Here is a 19,586-nt window from a genome sequence, read left to right on the forward strand (position 1 = left end):
AATTCACCCCATCCATTAGATTCAGGACGAAATTTCAGTCAAGAATGGGTAGTTTTGAATGTCCATTGACGCGGCCCAGAGAAGAAATTACCTCAAAAATCGTTTTGAACGTCGCAGGACCGTCTGTTTGTGGCCTCTGTATCGCGCACGTGTGCTTGTATGGGTACAAAAGTTCAGCAAGGTTTTGTAGTAGTCGAGGCCCTCTACACGATGGACGGTTTGGATTGTCCACTAGGACAATGTGTTGGGCCCACTAGCGTCCGTAAAAACGGACAGTTCCGTCCGTTACCTGCGTCAATACGGCAATTGCCGTTTTAGGAAGATGATGCGGGTCAGCAGCGCTGACCCGCGTTACGTGGTTCGGTGCGGCTCGGCACGTGTACACATGCAGTATACACGCCTCACATACAAGCCCCACTGTGATGTGATTTGAAAATCTGATCCAGCCATTTACTTTCTCATCTTATTTAAACCGTCGAGACCAAAGTTAAGACAGTTCCAGATATCAGGTGGGCCCAGAATCAACAGTTTATAGGCTGATCTATCAGTTGGGGTACTTCCATAGTGATTCGAGGGCTGAAATTTGATATGTACGGTTAATTTATGGCCCTCAGGCCATGTATGAAGTTTGAGCCAATCAGATGGCGAGAACTATGTGATCTTGCATTTTTCACCAATTTCGGGCCTCTTTAACGTGAATGGCCTGATTTCCTCGGATCCCTGGTGTGTAATTCCATCGATCTTGGTCCCCTAGAGTCCGTCCCTTGCCTTGGGTGTCATCAGAGTGTCAAATCCATGGTTTAAGCACCCTTTTTCAGTTCATGCTTGTAAATACACTCTGCACCACAAACACGATTAAATCAGGCTATTAAACGGTATCATGCTTGTAAATCCATGCAATAAATGGGTCTAATATGTAATATTTGACCCTCAACACCTTATAAACAGGTTGTATGATAAGTAAACATTGCAGTGGGCCCCTGGCCCATGTGACTTTATCAACAGATTGGATGCAAGTAAATATTGCAGTGGGTCTCATGATCGTGTAACCCTATCAACAGGTTGGATGCAAATAAATATTACAGTGGCCCAGGTTGGATGACAAATAAATATTACGATGGGCCCAAGGTCCACGTGACCTTATGAATAGATTGGATTACAAATAAATATTACGGTGAGCCCAAGGTCCACATGACCTTATGAATAGATTGGATTGTAAATAAATATTACAGTGGGCCCTAGGCCCATGTGACCCTATGACCAGTTTGGATGGAAAATAAACATCATGTTGGCCCCAGTTTGGATGAACAGTATGTCGGGCCCTAGGTTGGGTGGAAAATAAACATTTTAGTGGGTCTTACTTAAGACCCATTTATGTATGCGTTGTGTCCACAATTGTGGACCTCCATCACGGAATCTGTGACTTATCTATGCCTTCCATCCCTATGAGACCCACCATGATGCATGTGTTTCATCTAACCGTCCAACCATTTTTGGAAAATAATTTTAAGGTTTGGGACGAAAATAAGACAAATTTATTTATCAAGTGGACCATAGTGCACGGTGAGGATTGAACGGCTATCTTTAAAATCCTTGAGATCTTATGATTAGATTGGATGGGAAATAAATGTTATGGCGGGCCTTGGAAATTTTAGTAGTGAAAATCATTATCACCACTTATATTTGAGTGTGGCTCATTTGATATACATGTGGCCATGTGGTGTGGCCCACTTATCATATTTATGGCCCATTGTCAAGGCCCACCTTGTTATATATGAGGTCCCTATGATGCAACCCATTAGATGTATTTGGGGCTCATGGGTCGAAGCCCAATATGATGTATATAAGACCCCTTTCAATGTGTGATTCCGCCATGATAAATGTATTGTATATCCGCACCATTTAGCCCGCTGGATGGTGGGACTCCTCCCCCCCCCCTCGATGTATGTATTTTATATCCGCACTGTCTACTCGTCTTGATGGTGCAAGGCCCGCTTGCTGCATGTGCTGGGCCCGCCTACACTGTACAGGCCCACCATGCTGTGTGTACTTCACCCACACCGTCCACTTATGCGGCCTACCTAAATGTACGTATTTTGTATCCACACCGTCCATAATGTTGGGATGGTGCTGGACAATGTTTGATTGGCGTTGATTTACATGGATATGTTTGTACAAGTGCTAATCATCATACGTGGGCCATGGGTGTAGTGATACACATGTTATACCTACAACTATTGAAATGATTTTTGGTGCAGCCCATATAATGAGGCCCACCTTGATGAATTAGTGCGGCCCATTGTGACGTATGTGGCCCATTATGATGTGTTTAGCCCATGTGCAGGCCATCTGTTTGTCTTGTTAGGTCCATGAGACGTGGCCCACTGTGATATATCTAAGGCCAATGGGCGAGGCCCATTAGTGCAGCACATATGATGTAACCCACTTGATGTGTATGAGGCCCATTGATGTGGCGCACTTATTGTATTTAAGGCCCACGAGTTGCGGCCCATTATAATGTAATGGGGCCCATGGGTCATGGCCCATTGAGATGTATACTCGGCCAATACATTGTGGCCCATTGAGACGTGTTTCCGACCCATTTAGTGAGGCCATTGTGATATATTCCTGCTCATATGATGAGGACCATTGAGATGTATTTTCGGCCCATGTGAGGCGGCCCATAGCGATGTGCATTAGGCCCATGTGATGCGACCCGCTTAATTTATGAGATCAATGTGTGAGGCCATGGGCCCACTGTATGTTTGGCCTTATGTGGGTCACTCGTTGGGAGCAATGTTGGTTAGATGTCCACATTGTTGGGCAATGACGATTAGATGTCCACATTGTGACCTTTCTTTAGGCCTTGTTAGGCTCATTCTCTTCGTGGGTTAACCGAAATAAGTGGGGCCCATTCGCCGTAGACGGATGGCTCCGTGCTTTTGGATTTGATATAACCACGGCCGAGTACCGATCTTTATACTATGGTCGATCGGCTGATCATTTATAGACCCCGCTTTGTTATCTGTTGGTTATCGGTGCCATTGTCGTGACCGATTTACCGATTCCGACTATTGACCGATCCCAATTGTCGTGGTCGATTGCCGAATATCGATCGAGGCTGATTATCAATCGAGGCTGATTACCGATTCTGATTGTCGAGGCCGATTTTGATTGCCGAGGCCGATTGTCAAGACCTATATAATGTATATGCGATCCATAGTTAAGGCCCATTGTGATGTATTGGAGGGTCAGGCGATGGAGTCCATTGTGATGTATGTTAGGCTCATATGAAAGGTCCATCGTGGTGTGTATTACGCTATTGAGAGGGACCCATGGTGTTGTATGTTTGGCCCTAGTGTGAGGCCATGGGTCCACTATTCCTTGGGGGACAATGTTGGTTAAATGTCCACATTGTTGTGATTGATGGTCGATGCCGGTTATTGATACCGATTATGAGTATGTGACAGCATAACATCATGATACATGCCCATACGCATCATCTGCATGTTGGTTATGAGATGTGATTGATCATTGCATATGTCATCGAGCATGTTGTTATGAGACTCCTTGATAGGTGGAGGTTATCTCACTTGAGCACGCGGTATGCGTAGGATTGATGCATGACTGGATTGTATGACTCATGCATCTCACATTATGATTACTGTACGCCCTAGTGACATCAGGGCCGTAGCCTCCACAGGCATATCGTGGATGGCCAAATGGGACACCGAAAATGTTTAGTTCTAGCATACGGGCGTCATAAATGTCCTTGGGTGAAAATTCATAAACCTCCGTGGCCAGGAGACGCCCCAACGTCGAGACCGAGTGGATATATGAGCGCATGAGGGCCTTATATTAGTAGGCCGCGTCTCCTACTCTGCCGTGGTTGGTTGGGAAGGGAAGTGACCTTACCCGCCTGAGTGAGGGGGCAATGTCTAGGTTGAGTTTGACCAGCTTGAGGAATGGATCCGCTATTGACGAGCCGGGCCCGATATTGGCAGGCGGATAGTGAGGTCTCTTCCACTTACCTAGTTATGCGCTCGGATAGGGGCGGCAAGCTGGCGTAGAGTGTAATAGACCCCGGTGATAATCCCAGAGATGAACTGTACTGATATGTGGATTTAGTGAGCAGGAGTTGCATACTCATTCATGCATTCATTCATTCACTATCCACTCGGGTTAGTGGTGCGTAACTATTTGTTACGTGTGCCTTCGCAATGGCTAGAATTTCGATTAAGGCGCACCACTAACCTGAGATCAGGAGTTTACCACATTAAGTCTGACTATCCAAACTAGGTATGGGACTAGTTTGGATAGAAGTTCATTGTGATGGACACCATAGCCTGTAATATTACGTACTATCATCCCAACTTCACACTCCAGTATGGTCATTCCATTTACACCGCATATTGCGTGACATTCGCGGCATACAACATTTAGGTTACTGCGTTTCTGCATTTATATGGTCTAGATATGGTTGACTCTATTCGTAAACTCATCAGGAATTGTATATTGCATCGCATCCTTGGCATCTGATATTTGACTTTTTATGACTCCTTATTTACATAGCTGTCTTATATTACTTACTCTGTTATCTTATGATTTATGATCTTGTTAGTATTTCTGCTTACTCTGATAATTCATGATCTTATCAACCTTTCTGCTCATTCCGATAATGTACGATTTATGGATTACTAGTATTTTCGGTATTGTATGATAATGGCATTGTATTGAATACTTGACACTTACCTTGTACACACACTTACACCACCCTCTAAGCTTTCTATAAGCTTATGCATGATAGATGCATGCAGGTGATGTTAGGTGGCAGCAGTGTTGAGCTTGGAGCGTAGAGTGGTCTTCCGGAGCTTGATTTTCAATCTATGTATTTCCTTTTTAGTTTTGACTGAAATGATTATATTAGTGGATATGTGATAATGATGTTGCCTTTGTGAATTGGGTAATCTTGTGGTTATGCTTATTGCGAGTTAAATGTATATATATAAAAAAATCCTCCTTGTAGAATCTCAGGATTGGAATCTGGCGTATGAACGCTAAGAGTCGAGAATGGGGTACTACGGAGACTTTCAGCACCGAATTTGGCAATCGGGATTTCTGTGAATCCGATTTCCGGGTTTGGGGTGTGACAGATGATGTATACCACACCGTCCATATCACTGGATGGTGGGACCCACCCCCACGTGTGGGACGATGTGTGTGTGTGTGTGCAGTGTGTGTGTGTGTGTATTATATTAGATATAATATTGTATTATATTATATATAATATTGTATATATTATATATATTATATGTAGATTATATATTATGTTATATATAATATATACTTGATGATGGGCCTTCATGTGGACCCCCACCATGATGCATGTGATGCATCCAAGCCATCCAGCCCCTTTGAAAGCTCATTTGATGGCATGAGCTAAAGACTGAGACAGATCTATAGTTCAAGTGGACCCCACCTTGGTATGTTTATGAGGCCCATCTTGATTTATTTGTGGTTGTCCATTAAGGCCCACCCTGGTATATATATAACGCCCAAGTGATTAGGCCCATCTTGTCATATTTATGGCCCATTGTTGAGGCCCACCTTAATGTGTATGAGGCCATTGTTGAGGCCCACTTTGATATATATAAAGCCCATGTTACGAGCCCCATTGTGATGTATTCAAAGGCCTGGGGGATATGACCCATTGCAATGTACATAAGGCCCATTGATGCGGCCCACTTGATTTATATAAGGCCCATATGAGGCGGCCTAGTGGATGTATTTGAGGCCCATGGGTCAAGGCCCATTGGGATGTATACAAGGTCTATTACATTATGTGATTCCACCATGGGTTATGTATGACATTTATGGCGAGCCATGCCTTGGGAGCAATGTTGGTTTGACGTCCACATTGTAAGAATAATATTGGTTTAATGTCCGCATTATAAATCTCCCTAAGGCTCATTAATAAGTCCATATTTGTTGTGCGTAGGCCATCAAGCCCATCTTCGTTGTGAGGATAATTCATCACCTTATAACATGCTTAGTGTAATTTCGTGACTCATGCCCATGTGCATCATTTGTATGCTTGATATGAGGAATGTTTGATCATAGCATAAGCCGGTTAGGCTGAGACATTTACAGGACTCCTTATGAGACGGAGTGCCCCACATGATCACGCGGTACACGCTGGATTGCTGCATGATTTGATAGTGTGATTCATGCATCTCGTATTTGTGTATCATGATCATTGTACGCCCTAGCGACATCAGAGTCGTGGCTCTACAGACACATCGTGGATGGCCAGATGGGATACCGAAAATGCTTGGTTCTAGTACTGTGGGCACGTAGGATGTCCTTGGGTGAAAATCCCAGAACCTCTTTGGTACCAGTAGTTGCTCTAACGTCTAGACCGAGTGGACTATGAGCGCCAGTGCCTATACCATGAAGCCGTCTCCCATTGTGTCGTGGTCGGTTGGAAGGGGGTGTGGCCTTATTCGCCCGACTGAGGGAGCTATAAGATAGACTGAGTATGACCAGCTCGTAAATGGGTCCGCTATCAATGAGCCGGGTAGGTATTGGAGACTACTGGCTAGGCGGATAGTGAGGTCTCTTCCACTCGTAGGGCTGTGCAGCTAGGGAGGAGGTAGTCGGTGTGGAGTGTAATAAACCCCAGTGATTTTTTCAGAGAGCAACCGTACTGATATGTAGACTTATTAAGCAAGAATTGCATATCCATTCATTTATTCATTCACTATCCACTCGGGCTGGTGGTGCGTAACTATTTGTTACGTGTACCATCGCATGTCCAGAATTTCGGTTGAGCGTGCAACTAACCTGAGATCAGGAGTTTACCATATTGTGTCTGAGTATCCAAATTTAGGTATGGGAATGGTTTAGATAAAAGTCCCTTGTGATGGACTCCATAGCTTGTGATACTTCGTACTATCATCCCGACTTCACATTCTAGCATGGTCATTTTATTCGCATCGCATATCACATTGCATTCGCAGTACTTAGCATTTTGGGTTATTATGTTTTGCACTTATATGGCCTAGATGAGGTTGATGGTATTCGTGGCTCGTCAGGATTTGAATATTGCATTGCATCCTCAGCATCTATTATTGTCTTTTTATGTTTCGCTCGCATGGCCTTAGTATGGCCGATAGCATTCATGCCTTGCATCACAGCTTTGGTACAGCTGATAGCATTCATGGACTTACAGCATATTTTCGCATTACTCAGATATTATATGATTCATGATCTTGCTAGTATTTCCACTTATTCCGATGGTGTATGATTTATGGGCTTTATTACATACTTAGCACTCACCTTAAACACACTTTCACCACCCTCTAAGCTTTCTATAAGCTTATGCACGATAGATACATGCTGGTGGCATTAGGTTGCAACAGCGTTGAGCTTGAAGCGTGCAGCAGTCTTCTGGAGTTTTGATTTCGATATATGTATTTTCCTTTCAGCGTTGTATCTAAATGTTTATATTAGTGGATATGTGACGATGATGTTGCCTTTGTGATTTGGGTGAACTTATGATTATGCTTCTTATAAAAAAAAGAGTACGTTGGAAAATCCTCCTTGTAGGATCCTAAGATCGGAACCTGGCATATGAGTGTCGGAATCCGAGAATGGGGCACTATGGAGGCTGTCGGTGCCGAATTCGGCGATCAGAAATTTTGTGAGCCCGGTTTCCAAGTTCGGGGCGTGACAGAAATTGATATCAGAGCATAACTTGGGAATACCTGAAGATAACATCACATATTTGTTGATAGCTACCCATCACTCTATGATTGTTGAGAACTTAGAATAATTAGGTCCCCGAGTTCGAATAACTTATAGATTTTATAGATTTTCTGATATAGCTCCCTACCGATGAGGTTGTAAGGCTGCTTAGTGTTTCAATTTCGATCGTTTCTATTCCAAGATCCAATGTTCAATGTGATCATCATGGTGCTGACAAGGCGTCTTGGGAGTAAGAGGCTGATATTCGTGGGCGTTATCCCCATCTCTTAGGTGTTTGATTATTATATCTATAGCGATAGGATTTCCTTCCTTTATGAACTCTGTATTGTTTGTGTCATGTTTTAAATTTCGAAGACGAAATTTTTATTAGGTGGGGAGAGCTATAAGGCCCGTATCCTAGCCTGTACTGTTCCGTCGACTTCCGCGATCCTTCCCTTCGAAGTCTGGTAATCCGCGACCTATAATCGATATTTGCACACGACCCTAAGTCATATCCCGTAGATTTGAGTCGGCTTAATCCGAGACTTGTACCATTGGGACCGCACCGTCGCCGCAGTTTCGACACCACGTATTACGCGTCGAGGTGATACCCTGGTCAGGAGATGTGGACCCGCGTTCAGTTTGAGGAAAACGCCACGAGTGCGAAACTCAAGAGAATCTCTACAACATGTCAAATCAATCACCTCTCATGTCAAGTACAAAATCTCATCCCCAACCAACCCCAAAGTCAACTCTTTCTCACCCTCTCTCTTACACACCCATGCTAGTCAAGTACACCATCACCTCACATCCATTAACCATCACTCCTCCTACAACAATCCTCTCTCTCTCATTTCTCCAACACATTTTTCAAGCACCAAAATGAGCTCATGTCTAAGCTTCCCAAGGAGAGAAAAGTGAGATGTGTGTGTCCCACCCTAAATCCCAAGATATCTCATCCTAGCCATTCAACTCCCATCACCCTCCATTAAAGTGAAGCACAAGGAGACCGGTGTTCTAACGGATCGAGAAGATCGAACGGTGGGTGCTCTATTAGGCCTAGATTTCATTTGTTTGATGAAGGGCCAAGTGAGGCCTACCGGTTGATGGTATGGATCTCATTTTGGACCCTAAGGGTGGCCGATGGCCCACCATGCTTCTCATGATCATTCCATGGTGGGGCCATTCTCCATGGATCCCATCATGATGTTTGTTTTCCTTGCATGAATAGAGTCATCTAGACCATTGCATTTTGGTAGAGAAAGGATCTCCACCGTTGATTTTAATCGGTGGGCCCACATGTAATGAGACCCACTTGATGTATGTTCTGGATCATGGAAGGGAGGGCCCATAGTACCGGGGTCCCTCCATCATCACGTGTCCCTTTCTCTCTCTCTCCCTCTCTTTCATTTGTTTTGTGTGTGATGATGTGATTGTATGGCCCACCCGAATGTGCCCTACCTTGATGTATGTTTTATCCAAACCATCCAAGTCATATGGGCCCTACCTTATAGGAGTGGAAAACACAAATATCAAATTGATCTAAGTGGGCCACGTCCCTGTGGGACCCACTCTAATTGTATGCAAATCTGCAAAGTGAAATGTGAACAGATGGTGGGTGTACGGACTACAGCAAAAAAAAATAAAATAGAAGAGGGATTTTAAGGGTTTTAGGTGGGCCGCTCATGCAGGCCCCACCTTGATATATATTTTTAATCCAAGCTGTCCATCCCCTTTCCTACCCCATTTTAGGCGTTAAGCCAAAAAATAGGGCCAATCCAATTTTCTAGCGGGTCATACCTTTGAAACTAGTGATTTTCACCGTTAAAACTCACCTTAATTTTTCTACACGCCGAAAGATGCCCAATATCAGGCTTGATGGAATTGTTATGGATGGTATAATCCATTGGCGGACATGGATTCAGCAGATGTGGGCCCTACCTTTGAAAAACCGCAAAAAATCATTTTTTTCAAAAATAATATATATATACAACAACAGCATTGCTGCTGCTGCTGCTGCTTTCAGAGGCGCAGGCAGCGCCTGCTGCTGACGGGCGGACGGGTGGGGACCCACGGTCCCAGCCGTGGGCCCCACCATGATGTTTGTTCATCATCCAACCCGTTCATTAGGTGGGCCCCTTCCTGAAGTAGGCCCCACCCAAAAATCATCCCTATCGGGAACTCAGTTGGCCCACACGGTAGGGATTGAGCGTCTGCCATTGGAACCTTTTTGTGGCCACAGAAGTTTTGGATCATATGAAATTTGTTTTTTCCTGTTCATCTAGGTCAGTGTGACCTTATCAATGGTTTGGATGGAAAATAAATCATTATAGTGGCCCTACATGGGACCCAAGGATGTATGTGTTATACCACACTGTCCACGGACGGTGGAACACATGGTGTATGTGTTGTATACATGTCGTCCATCCATTCTCTGTAGAGACAGTGGGTCCCACTACTGTTGACTTCAGCAAGGTTTGTGGGACCCATGGATGATGTATACCACACCGTCCATATCACTGGACAGTGGGACCCACCCCCATGTGTGGGACGGTGTGTGTGTGTGCAGTGTGTTTCCCATTGTGTCGTGGTCTGTTGGAAGGGGGTGTGGCCTTATCCGCCCTAGTGAGGGGGTTATAAGCTAGGCTGAGTATGACCAGCTCGTAAATGGGTCTGCTATCGACGAGCCGGGTAGGTATTGGCAGACTACTGACTAGGCGGATAGTGAGGTCTCTTCCACTCGCAGGGCTATACAGCTAGGGAGGAGATAGTCGATGTGAAGTGTAATAGACCCTGGTGATTTCCCCAGAGAGCAACCGTACTGATATGTGGACTTATTGAGTAGGAATTGCATATCCATTCATTCATTCATTCACTATCCACTCGGGCTGGTGGTGCGTAACTATTTGTTACATGTACCATCGCATGGCCAGGATTTCGGTTGGGCGCACGACTAACCTGAGATCAGGAATTTACCACATTGTGTCTGACTATCTAAATTTAGGTATGGGACTAGATTGGATAGAAGTTCTTTAAGATGGACCCCATAGCCTGTGATACTTCGTACTATCATCCCGACTTCACATTCCAGCATAGTCATTTCATTCGCACTACATATCACATTGCATCCGCATAAACATGACATGCCCCAAAGTTCAAGCTGGGCCACTCATTAGGTAGGCCACATGTGTATCTTGAGTATGGACCAACTGTTCCTTTTTGTCTAACCATCCATTTTCCTCATACAAGTCTGGCCTCACCTGATGTCCAAACTGGCCAAATTTTTGGCTCAGTTATGTTGATAGCAAGCCTTAACTGATGATTGGCCTGGATCTCATGCGCCTACACTGCAAGCTCAAAGGAGCCCAACTGATGGCAAGCAGTTATCGGCCCACTGACACCGAGTTTTGAGAGAGAGAGAGAGAGAGAGAGAGAGAGAGAGAGAGAAGGCTATGATTAATATTAAACCATCTTCTAAGGCTATGATTAATATTAAACCATCTTCTATACCAGAATCAGCTATGCCTTCCACAACATCAATTACATGTGGTCATAACAACCCTCCTTGATTATTTACAAGAAAATCTTCCACACAATTACAATTTATTAGGAGATTAACACTTTTCAAACCCAAACAACAAACCATAGTGGACATGAATCCAATAAGATTACATGAAACAAAACAATATACACATGTTATTACAAGACCAACACTCCTATAACTGCTAAAACAACTCTTCTAAAACACACCAACTCAAAAGTACTCCAACTCAAAAGTAAACTAGCTGTGCAGAAAGAAATCCACAGGAGAGAGAGAGAGAGAGAGAGAGAGAGAGAGAGAGATGATAGGGAGTCCAAGACTGGTAGCTGGGATCATCCAAACAGATATTTTTTGGGATATGGTCAATCCAGACATACTCCGATTGAACGCATACAATATGAATGGTTGTCAACCGAAATTCATATATACTATTCTTGAGATAGAGATGAAGATGGCATAGATGGACATGGTCAAACCGGACATAAGTCTGATTAAGATGATACAAAACCAATGATTATTAACTGAAATTCATATAATTCTTCATATCACGACCAAGATGATGAAGATGAAACTTTTTTTTTTTTTTACATGGCCAATCCAAACATAGTTTGATAGATTCTATACAAAACCAACAGTAATCAACTGATATTCATACAATTCTTGAGATCAAGTCGAACATGATGTAGATGGACATTTTTTGAGACATGGTCAATCTGGACATGGTCCAGCAAAAAGTGGATTTATCTTCTTGTACACAGGATGAAAAATGATGCAGATAGACATTTTTTGGGTCATGGTCCATCCGAACATAGTTTACATTTTTTGGGGCACGGTCCATCCAAACAGTCTACATTTTTTGGGGCATGATCCATCCAGACATAGTCCAGAAGTCTACATTTTTTGGGGCATGATCCATCCGGACATAGTCAGTGAATTTTACACAAAACCAGCTGTTATCAACTGAAATTCATGCGATTCTTGAGATCAAGATTGAGGTGAAGATGACAGAGTGACATTTTTTTGGGGTACGGTCCCTCTGAACAGCCTACATTTTTTGGGGCATGATCCATCTGGACATAGTCAGTAGAACTTATACAAAACCAACGGTTATCAACCGGTTATCAACCGAAATTCATACGATTCTTGAGATCAAGATCACAGACCGAAATTTCTTTGGGACATTGTCCATACCAGACTAGCGATTATCCACTGAAATTCATAGGATTCTTGAGATTGAGATGAAGAAGACATAGACGGACATTATACTCGACTAACGGTTATCAACCGAAATTCATACGATTCTTGAGATCAAGATCGAGGTGAAGATGACAGACTGAAATTGTTTTGGGGCATGGTCCATACAGAAATGGTCCATTACACAATATGCCAGACTAGCAATTATCAACCGAAATTCATATGATTCTTGAGATCGAGATGAAGAAGACAAAGACAGACAATTTTTGGGGCATGGTCCATCCAAACATGGTATGATAAACAATATACCAGACTCAGGTTATCAACCAAAATTCATACGATTCTTGAGATCAAGAAGATCATGATGCCAACAAAGGTGGCAAGCAGATATTGGAGTATGCCGGCCCCATTCGCCACGAGATAAGCACAGGGTAATGGTGGGACCAGAGATATCTGTGTCGCACACAAGCAGTCCTCGTTGAAAAAGGACTCATAGTGGATCAGCTTGCTGGTCACAAGGCTCCCATCATAGCTGCATAGATAAAAACTATAATCAAGATAGATAAAAATCATACTCAATATGAATGTTTAGGTTAGCTGGATTTCAGGACAGGGGTGCTCAAGATGAGTTGCAGTTAACCGAGTCAACTGAGTCAAGCTCTGGTCAAGCCCAGACCAATCGAACTAGTCCCAGTCGGGAAGTCCTGTGGTGGGCCACACACCACCGGCCTCGGTGGTGTATTGACGTCATCAAGTTGTGGGTCCTACCTACCATGATGAATATGTTATATCCCCACCGTCCATCCATTTTATGACGTCATTTTAGAGCATGGATTAAAAATTAGGCAGATCCAAAGCTTTGTATACCACACCACAGAAAGCAGGGGCGGGCGTCATTTTCTCATATTCCCATTAGTTTACGTGATGTGTTTCACTTGATCTTTGAATCTGCCTCATTTTTGTATCCATGCACTAAAATGATCTCGCAAAATGGATGAACGGTTTGGATATAGCACACATCAAGGTGGTGTGTGTCACACCATGCAATCCGATTCCTCCTATTCAAGATAATAAGAATAGAAAAGAAAAATTACAGGGTAAGGAACACAATAGAAGAAGAAATGCTCACCGAGTACGGCAGGCTCCGAACTCGGTCGGCGGGCCGAGTAGTAGCCCCACCTCTCCCGCCGTCTTCCCGGCCATCAGAGCCTCTGCCGCCATCGCCACCATTCCATCTAGGTGCTGCCGAGTGGGCCGTGGCCGGATCACGGAACGACCGACGCCCGTCCTGAATTCTTCACATGGGCCGCCTCCCACCGGTGATTCTGGCCTGTATTCTGCCAGAAATTACGATTGGGATGTGGGTTTTGAGACTGGTGTCTCCCCTCCCTTTAGAGCTTGTAGCCCTGCCTCTGGAAGGCGGATTCTCCGTTGGAAGGCCGAGAATACCGTTTTCCTGCTTGAAAGAAGGGAGATGGGCTATCTTTATATAGATAACGAAAGATTGGGAATTTACAAGATTGTTTTTCCTAACAACTGCCCTCGCGCTCTTCCAGAAGATTACTCGGATTGGCTGGTGTACTACACACCAGCTATATAGCTGGTGTAGGTACCTGTGGTGCGATGACGAACGCTGACCCTCCTCGAGCTCCGAGTTGTACGAACGGTTCAAAGTAGATCAAATTTACATGGGACCTACAATGATGTAATTATTATATCCACACTGTTCATTCATTTTTTGAGATCATTTTAGAGTATTATCTAAAAAATGAATCATGTCTAAAGATCAAGTGGACCACACCGCAAATAGCAGCGGAGATAATGGTTTTCACCGTTAAAATTTTCATAGGGCTGCCATGACGATTATTTTCCATCCAAGCTGTTCATAATACCACAAATACCTGGATGAAGAGGAAAAACAAATTTCATATTCATCCAAAACTTCTGTGAACCCCAAAAGGGTTTCAACGGTATACGTTTAATCTCCCACTGTTTTTTGCAGTGTGGTCCACTTGATCGTTATATCTGTTATTTTTGGTCCCAAGCCTTTCTATGAGCTCGAAAAATGGATGGACAGTTTAGAAATAATACATACATCATGATGGGACCCACAGAACAATGCTGACGTCAATTCATCCAAGCTATATAGCTGATGTGTGGTACACCAGCCAATCCGGTTCCGACTAGCCCTAGCTAGAGACGGGAGATCTTGTGAGTGGCTCTGTAGTGCCAACCGTGGTATATATGTTTTATCCACGCCGTCTATTTATTTTGAAGGATATTTTAGGACATAAATTCAAAAATTAAAGCATATTAAAGGTTTAAGTGGGCCACACCACACGGGGATTGAAAGCTTACCGTTCAAAAGTTCCAAGGGCGCAGAAGTTTTGGAGCTTTTGTTAGATGGCGAATAAGCATATGGTGGGCTTAATAAGTTTTCAACGATAGAATTTTTAATTTATACTGCTCCTTGTGGTGTGGTCCACGCTAGTACCCAATCCGCCTAACTTTTGTAGTCATGATATAAAATGATTTGTTAAAATAGATGGACGGCATGGATAAAACATACAAATGAAGGTGGGCCCTACAAATTCCCTGACAGGAACGACAGTCTCCAGTAAGGAGGAGCGGATTAGCTGTTACATCGGTGGATGTTACCCTGACCGTGTGGGCCACGTTAGTGTATTCCTCCGCAGGAAGTTACTGTTCTATTATGTTAAGTGGGGCCTATTGTGATGTTTGTGAGAAATCAAATAATTTATTTTAAGGGATTATTTCAAGACATGTGACAAAAAATGAACCGGATCCAAAATTCAAGTGGGTTGGTGCGAGAAAGAAAAACAGTGAAGATTTAGTGATTACCATTTGAAATATTAATATGGCCACAAAATTTCATATAAAGCTTAGTTTTTAATGCTTTTCATTTCATCTATGGATGAGGATGACTTTACAAACGGTGTAGATGGCATATAAACATCAAGATGGATCTAAAAAAGTTTCAATAACAGGAAACTTTTTCGCTAATTTTCCCTCTAATGATCACATGGCCTAAGGTTATTTTTTCTCTCTAATTTTCCCTCTCATGATCACACGGCGTAAGATTATTTTTCATGGTTGGCCAGAAAATTTTTCAAAGGCTATAGAAGCCTTTATCAATGGTTTTCAAGAAGTTTTGGATCAAGGTAATATTTATGTTTTTCCTTCATCCCGGTATACTTAGACAACATTATCAACAAGTTGATAGAAAATATACATCATTGTAGTGGCTTAGGAAGTTTTCGGTTGTAAGAGTTTAATACCCACTTCTTCCTGTGGTGACATATTTTGTGAAAAAAGATAGACAACATGGATAAAAAATATACACAAGATTGTGCCCTAGCAAAACCGTCCAATGGCCTCCAAAGTTTATGGTGCACAACTAAAAATGCCTCAACACCTGATTGCATTGACTAAAAGTATACAAGATTCGGTTCTATCTAAAAAGAAGGTGTTTATGTAATTCTAACTTACACTTTCTGTAACTGTTTATTCTTTGCCCATTCACCAAGAAACAAAAAGGATGGCGTTGATTTTACCAGCTCACCTCTGATCGTAACCGTACATTTGTTGCCTGCTGGTCAAGAAAAAAAAGGATGGTGTTGATTTTACCAACTCACCTCCCACTTTTATGTAATTTTAACTTACACACACTGTAAGGGTACATTTGTTGCCTACTTGCCAAGAAACAAAAAACATGGTGTTGATATTATCCGCTCACCTCCTATATTTATGTAATTCTAACTTACACTCATTGTAACCGTACATTTGTTCCCCGCTCGCCAAGAAACAAAAAGGATGGTGTTGATTTTACCAGCTCACCTCCTATATTTATATAATTCTAACTTACACCTAGTGTAACCGTCCATTTGTTGTGCGCTCGCCAAGAAATGACAAGGATGGTGTTGATTTTACCAGCTCACCTATGATATTTATGTGATTTTAACTTACAGTACTCTCACTGTAACCATTCATTTATACCCCTGCCAAGGAACAAAAAGGATGGTGTTGATTTTACCACCTCACCTCCTATATTTATGTGATGCTAGCTCACCCTCACTGTAACCATTTATTTGTTGCCCGCTCGCCAAGAAACAAAAAGGATGGTGCTGATTTGACCAGCTCACCTCCAACATGAATCAACTGCTACAACACGTGTTATTGGAATCGGGTATAACGTTGGAGCTATGTGGAGCCCACCATGTCTTTCTTCGAAATCTACCTTCTCCATTGTATTAATCTCTTCGCTTTCACCCTACATCTCAAATATAAGGTCCACCTAAAACTACAGTGAGCTATACGGTGGGGGAACCATGTGTAATTACGACTAAAACTTCCAAAGCGTTTCCAAGTGATGCAGGGCAGGACGCGTGTTGATGTAGAGGACAGTTTTCCAGTTACCTCGAATCCGCCTGGAAAATAAGGCCATGAACCCTAGGTAGAAGTTTCATAATCATTTACTCCATACGATGGTATTTTACAAATTTGACGTGCGAAGCCAGCTTAGCATGATTGGGTGGCTAAAGTAGCTCGTATCACCCAAAATTATATATAGTGTGTCCAGTAACTTATACTGATTTGGAAGATATGTCTGTTTTAAGTTCCGACTGTCCAAATTACTTCTGTTATTAACTAGCTAGGCTTTTTCAAATCAATATAGCTGTGGTGTTACCCAAATTTATATATAGTGTGTCCAATAACTCATACTGATTTTGGAGATATGTTTGTTTTAAGTTCCAACAGTCTAGATCACTTTTGTCATTAACTGAGTTTTTTCAAATCAATTTAACCCTCTTATTACCCAAAATTATATACAGTGTGTATATCCCGCTCAACATCATCTGGCCGGTTTGGGCTTTGGATTAATCTGATTTTTTAAATAATTGCTTCATCCAGCTGATTTTTACCTTATGAAAGGGTTAGCTGGGATAGAAAACCATAATGGACCCCAAGAAAACTTCATGGCGAGCGTTGCATTTCAATTGTTTCCTTTGATGAACTAAGTGGATGATACGCATACTCAGCTAAAGGTGGGCCCCACCTATCTCAGGTATCGTTCCCTCCACGATCCAACGGGATACACCGTTTACAAACTCTCTTCCCACAGGCCGTTTCCTATTTTCCCAGTGTAAAAAGAGATGAAAAGGTCTAATGCATTTATCCGTACAAGTGAGGGAATTTTTGCAGGATCTGAACCGTTGAAATTATGGGTTCTATGATGGATTGAGTCTCAAAAAACTACTGGATTAGTTGATTAAATATTTGATGTTATTTTCAAGCCCTTGATTTGTTTTGAAAAGTATGGCTAATCCGATAAGTCGACTGGCCGGATTTTAGAAAATGAATATATGCGTGGCCAATCCTAGAGGATGGACGGTTTTGATCATGCACACAAGTTCCAAGTTTTCATATGATGCTCCACCTAATGGGTTGTACCGGCGCATGCGCCACACAAATTAAGTAATATAACAATCTCCACTGTCCAACTTGATCACAGATAATTGTCCGTTCTGCCAACTGAACGGCCCGCTCATGGATGTACAGTCGAATCTCTAATGATCCTGACCGTTGATAGGTTTCTTTGCTCAAGAAACTTTGATCATTTGTTAAAAAAAAAGGGTTACTGGTTGGACGGCCTTGGATCATTCAACCAGCCTGATATGTGGATATGGATCATCAAGGAGGTGGCCCACTATTATTTGTGAATGGTCAGTACACTGAACCCGAGGGAGAGTACGCTGGATGCACTAATGAAAAGATGCCACGTGGCGTGTATCATTTGTGGGACCACAACAAAAACTAATACTTACATGAACGATGGTCGCTATATTTATTATGGTCCCATGCTGGTATAGACTGATGCTTTTTCATCTTTACCGTCAGCAGTCCACAACCAATCTAAACCGTTGGACACTGCGGTGATGCGGATCGTTCATTAACACGGCCCTACTTTACTTCCTCTTCCTTTTCTTTTTATGCCGTGTGAGTGGGATGACAATGTGAATGAGTTAGGTTAGACTGAAATCAATCAAATAAAATTTAAAACTTGTGATCAGCTAAAAACCATGAACTTATTTTTAAACTTAAAAGAATGATGAGAATTTTACCACTTATGTAACTATTATGTTTAATCTGCGACAAGAGATTATGGGTAAAAGCTTTAATGACAGCAAAGGAAATGGTTAGACACCGTTTGCATAATATGTGGTCTTTACTTTCTGAGATTTATATTTTTTTAATGAATTCAACATAATTTCAATGATACTAAATCTAGCCCTGCTTGGTGGAATTTAGTATCCTAAGGAAAGGAGCACAAACAAAAATAATTATTGTATTTACTTTATATAATTCAAGACTTTGGATAAGCAAAAGAAGATAAAAGAAGAGCACTAAACTTATTTTATAGGATTTAAGACTCCGAATAGACAAAAATAAAATAAAATAAGATGTAAAGTATAGAAAGTGAGTGTGTATTGCTAATGTGCTTGGAAAGTGTGAAATGAAACTTGAATTAGCTGAGCTGTTTGCAACGAGATGACTCTTTCTCACATTTAAAATGAATAATTACCATATTAAGAAATTGGGCTAATTCTGCACTCACATGTAGTGCATGTCTCACAATGTGAAGTGCATGAGTTTTAAATCCCTTGGTTGTTTGGCACTGGGAGTTTCAAATCCCATAAAATAGGGGGTTTGAAATCTACGAAGAGAGCTTGGATTACATCTAAAATCCTTTCCTTGGTTGCATGTGTAACATGTGTGTCTCTATGCTATTATTTTATTGGGCACATGACCCACTAATGATATCCCAAAACAATTAGATTATCAATTGCATCACTATAATTACTTTAATACGAGGATCAGCACCATCCAAACATTGTCCATGTAAATCAACGGTTAAAAATCATTGGTTAGTCACTCGGACATGATTTTATGCTTGTGGCCTATCCGAAGATTTGGAATTTCATCATTTTCAGGTAAATCATATATTTTAGTGGGCTTATTACAACCGTTGTGTCAAACATTACATACACCACTAATTAGAGATATTAAAATTTATTTAGTAATT

General features: G+C 42.2%; 1 protein-coding gene and 1 long non-coding RNA gene across 3 annotated transcripts; both read right to left on the minus strand.

The window, feature by feature from the left end:
* Positions 1-10,890: 10,890 nt before the first annotated feature.
* Positions 10,891-12,612, minus strand: LOC131218738 (uncharacterized). Its single transcript, XR_009157846.1, has 3 exons — positions 12,547-12,612; positions 11,257-12,376; positions 10,891-11,226 (listed from the first exon to the last, which is right to left on the minus strand). It is a non-coding gene; the product is annotated as an uncharacterized LOC131218738 (long non-coding RNA).
* On the minus strand, positions 12,613-14,033 carry LOC131218736 (uncharacterized). Of its 2 annotated transcripts, none has more exons than XR_009157844.1 (2): positions 13,611-14,033; positions 12,613-13,013 (listed from the first exon to the last, which is right to left on the minus strand). XR_009157844.1 is itself a non-coding variant. In XM_058213489.1 (2 exons), the coding sequence occupies exons 1-2, from the start codon at positions 13,709-13,711 to the stop codon at positions 12,815-12,817; spliced, it is 315 nt and encodes a 104-aa protein (XP_058069472.1). In that variant the 5' UTR covers positions 13,712-13,957; the 3' UTR covers positions 12,613-12,814. The 2 variants fall into 2 exon arrangements, 1 of the variants encoding a protein (XP_058069472.1); XM_058213489.1 differs by having other exon boundaries at positions 12,613-13,028; positions 13,611-13,957.
* Positions 14,034-19,586: the final 5,553 nt, after the last annotated feature.

The sequence above is a fragment of the Magnolia sinica genome, chromosome 11 (genome assembly GCF_029962835.1).
Source record: "Magnolia sinica isolate HGM2019 chromosome 11, MsV1, whole genome shotgun sequence".
Lineage (NCBI taxonomy): Eukaryota > Viridiplantae > Streptophyta > Magnoliopsida > Magnoliales > Magnoliaceae > Magnolia > Magnolia sinica.

What these genes read in the sequence shown, in the direction of transcription:
- LOC131218736 (XM_058213489.1), bottom strand. Translation starts at nt 13,711, where the DNA reads ATGGTGGCGATGGCGGCAGAGGCTCTGATGGCCGGGAAGACGGCGGGA. An exon ending in TTCGGAGCCTGCCGTACTCG is followed by an intron (nt 13,029 to 13,610) that starts GTGAGCATTTCT and finishes TCTTGATTATAG; the next exon opens with TTTTTATCTATGCAGCTATG.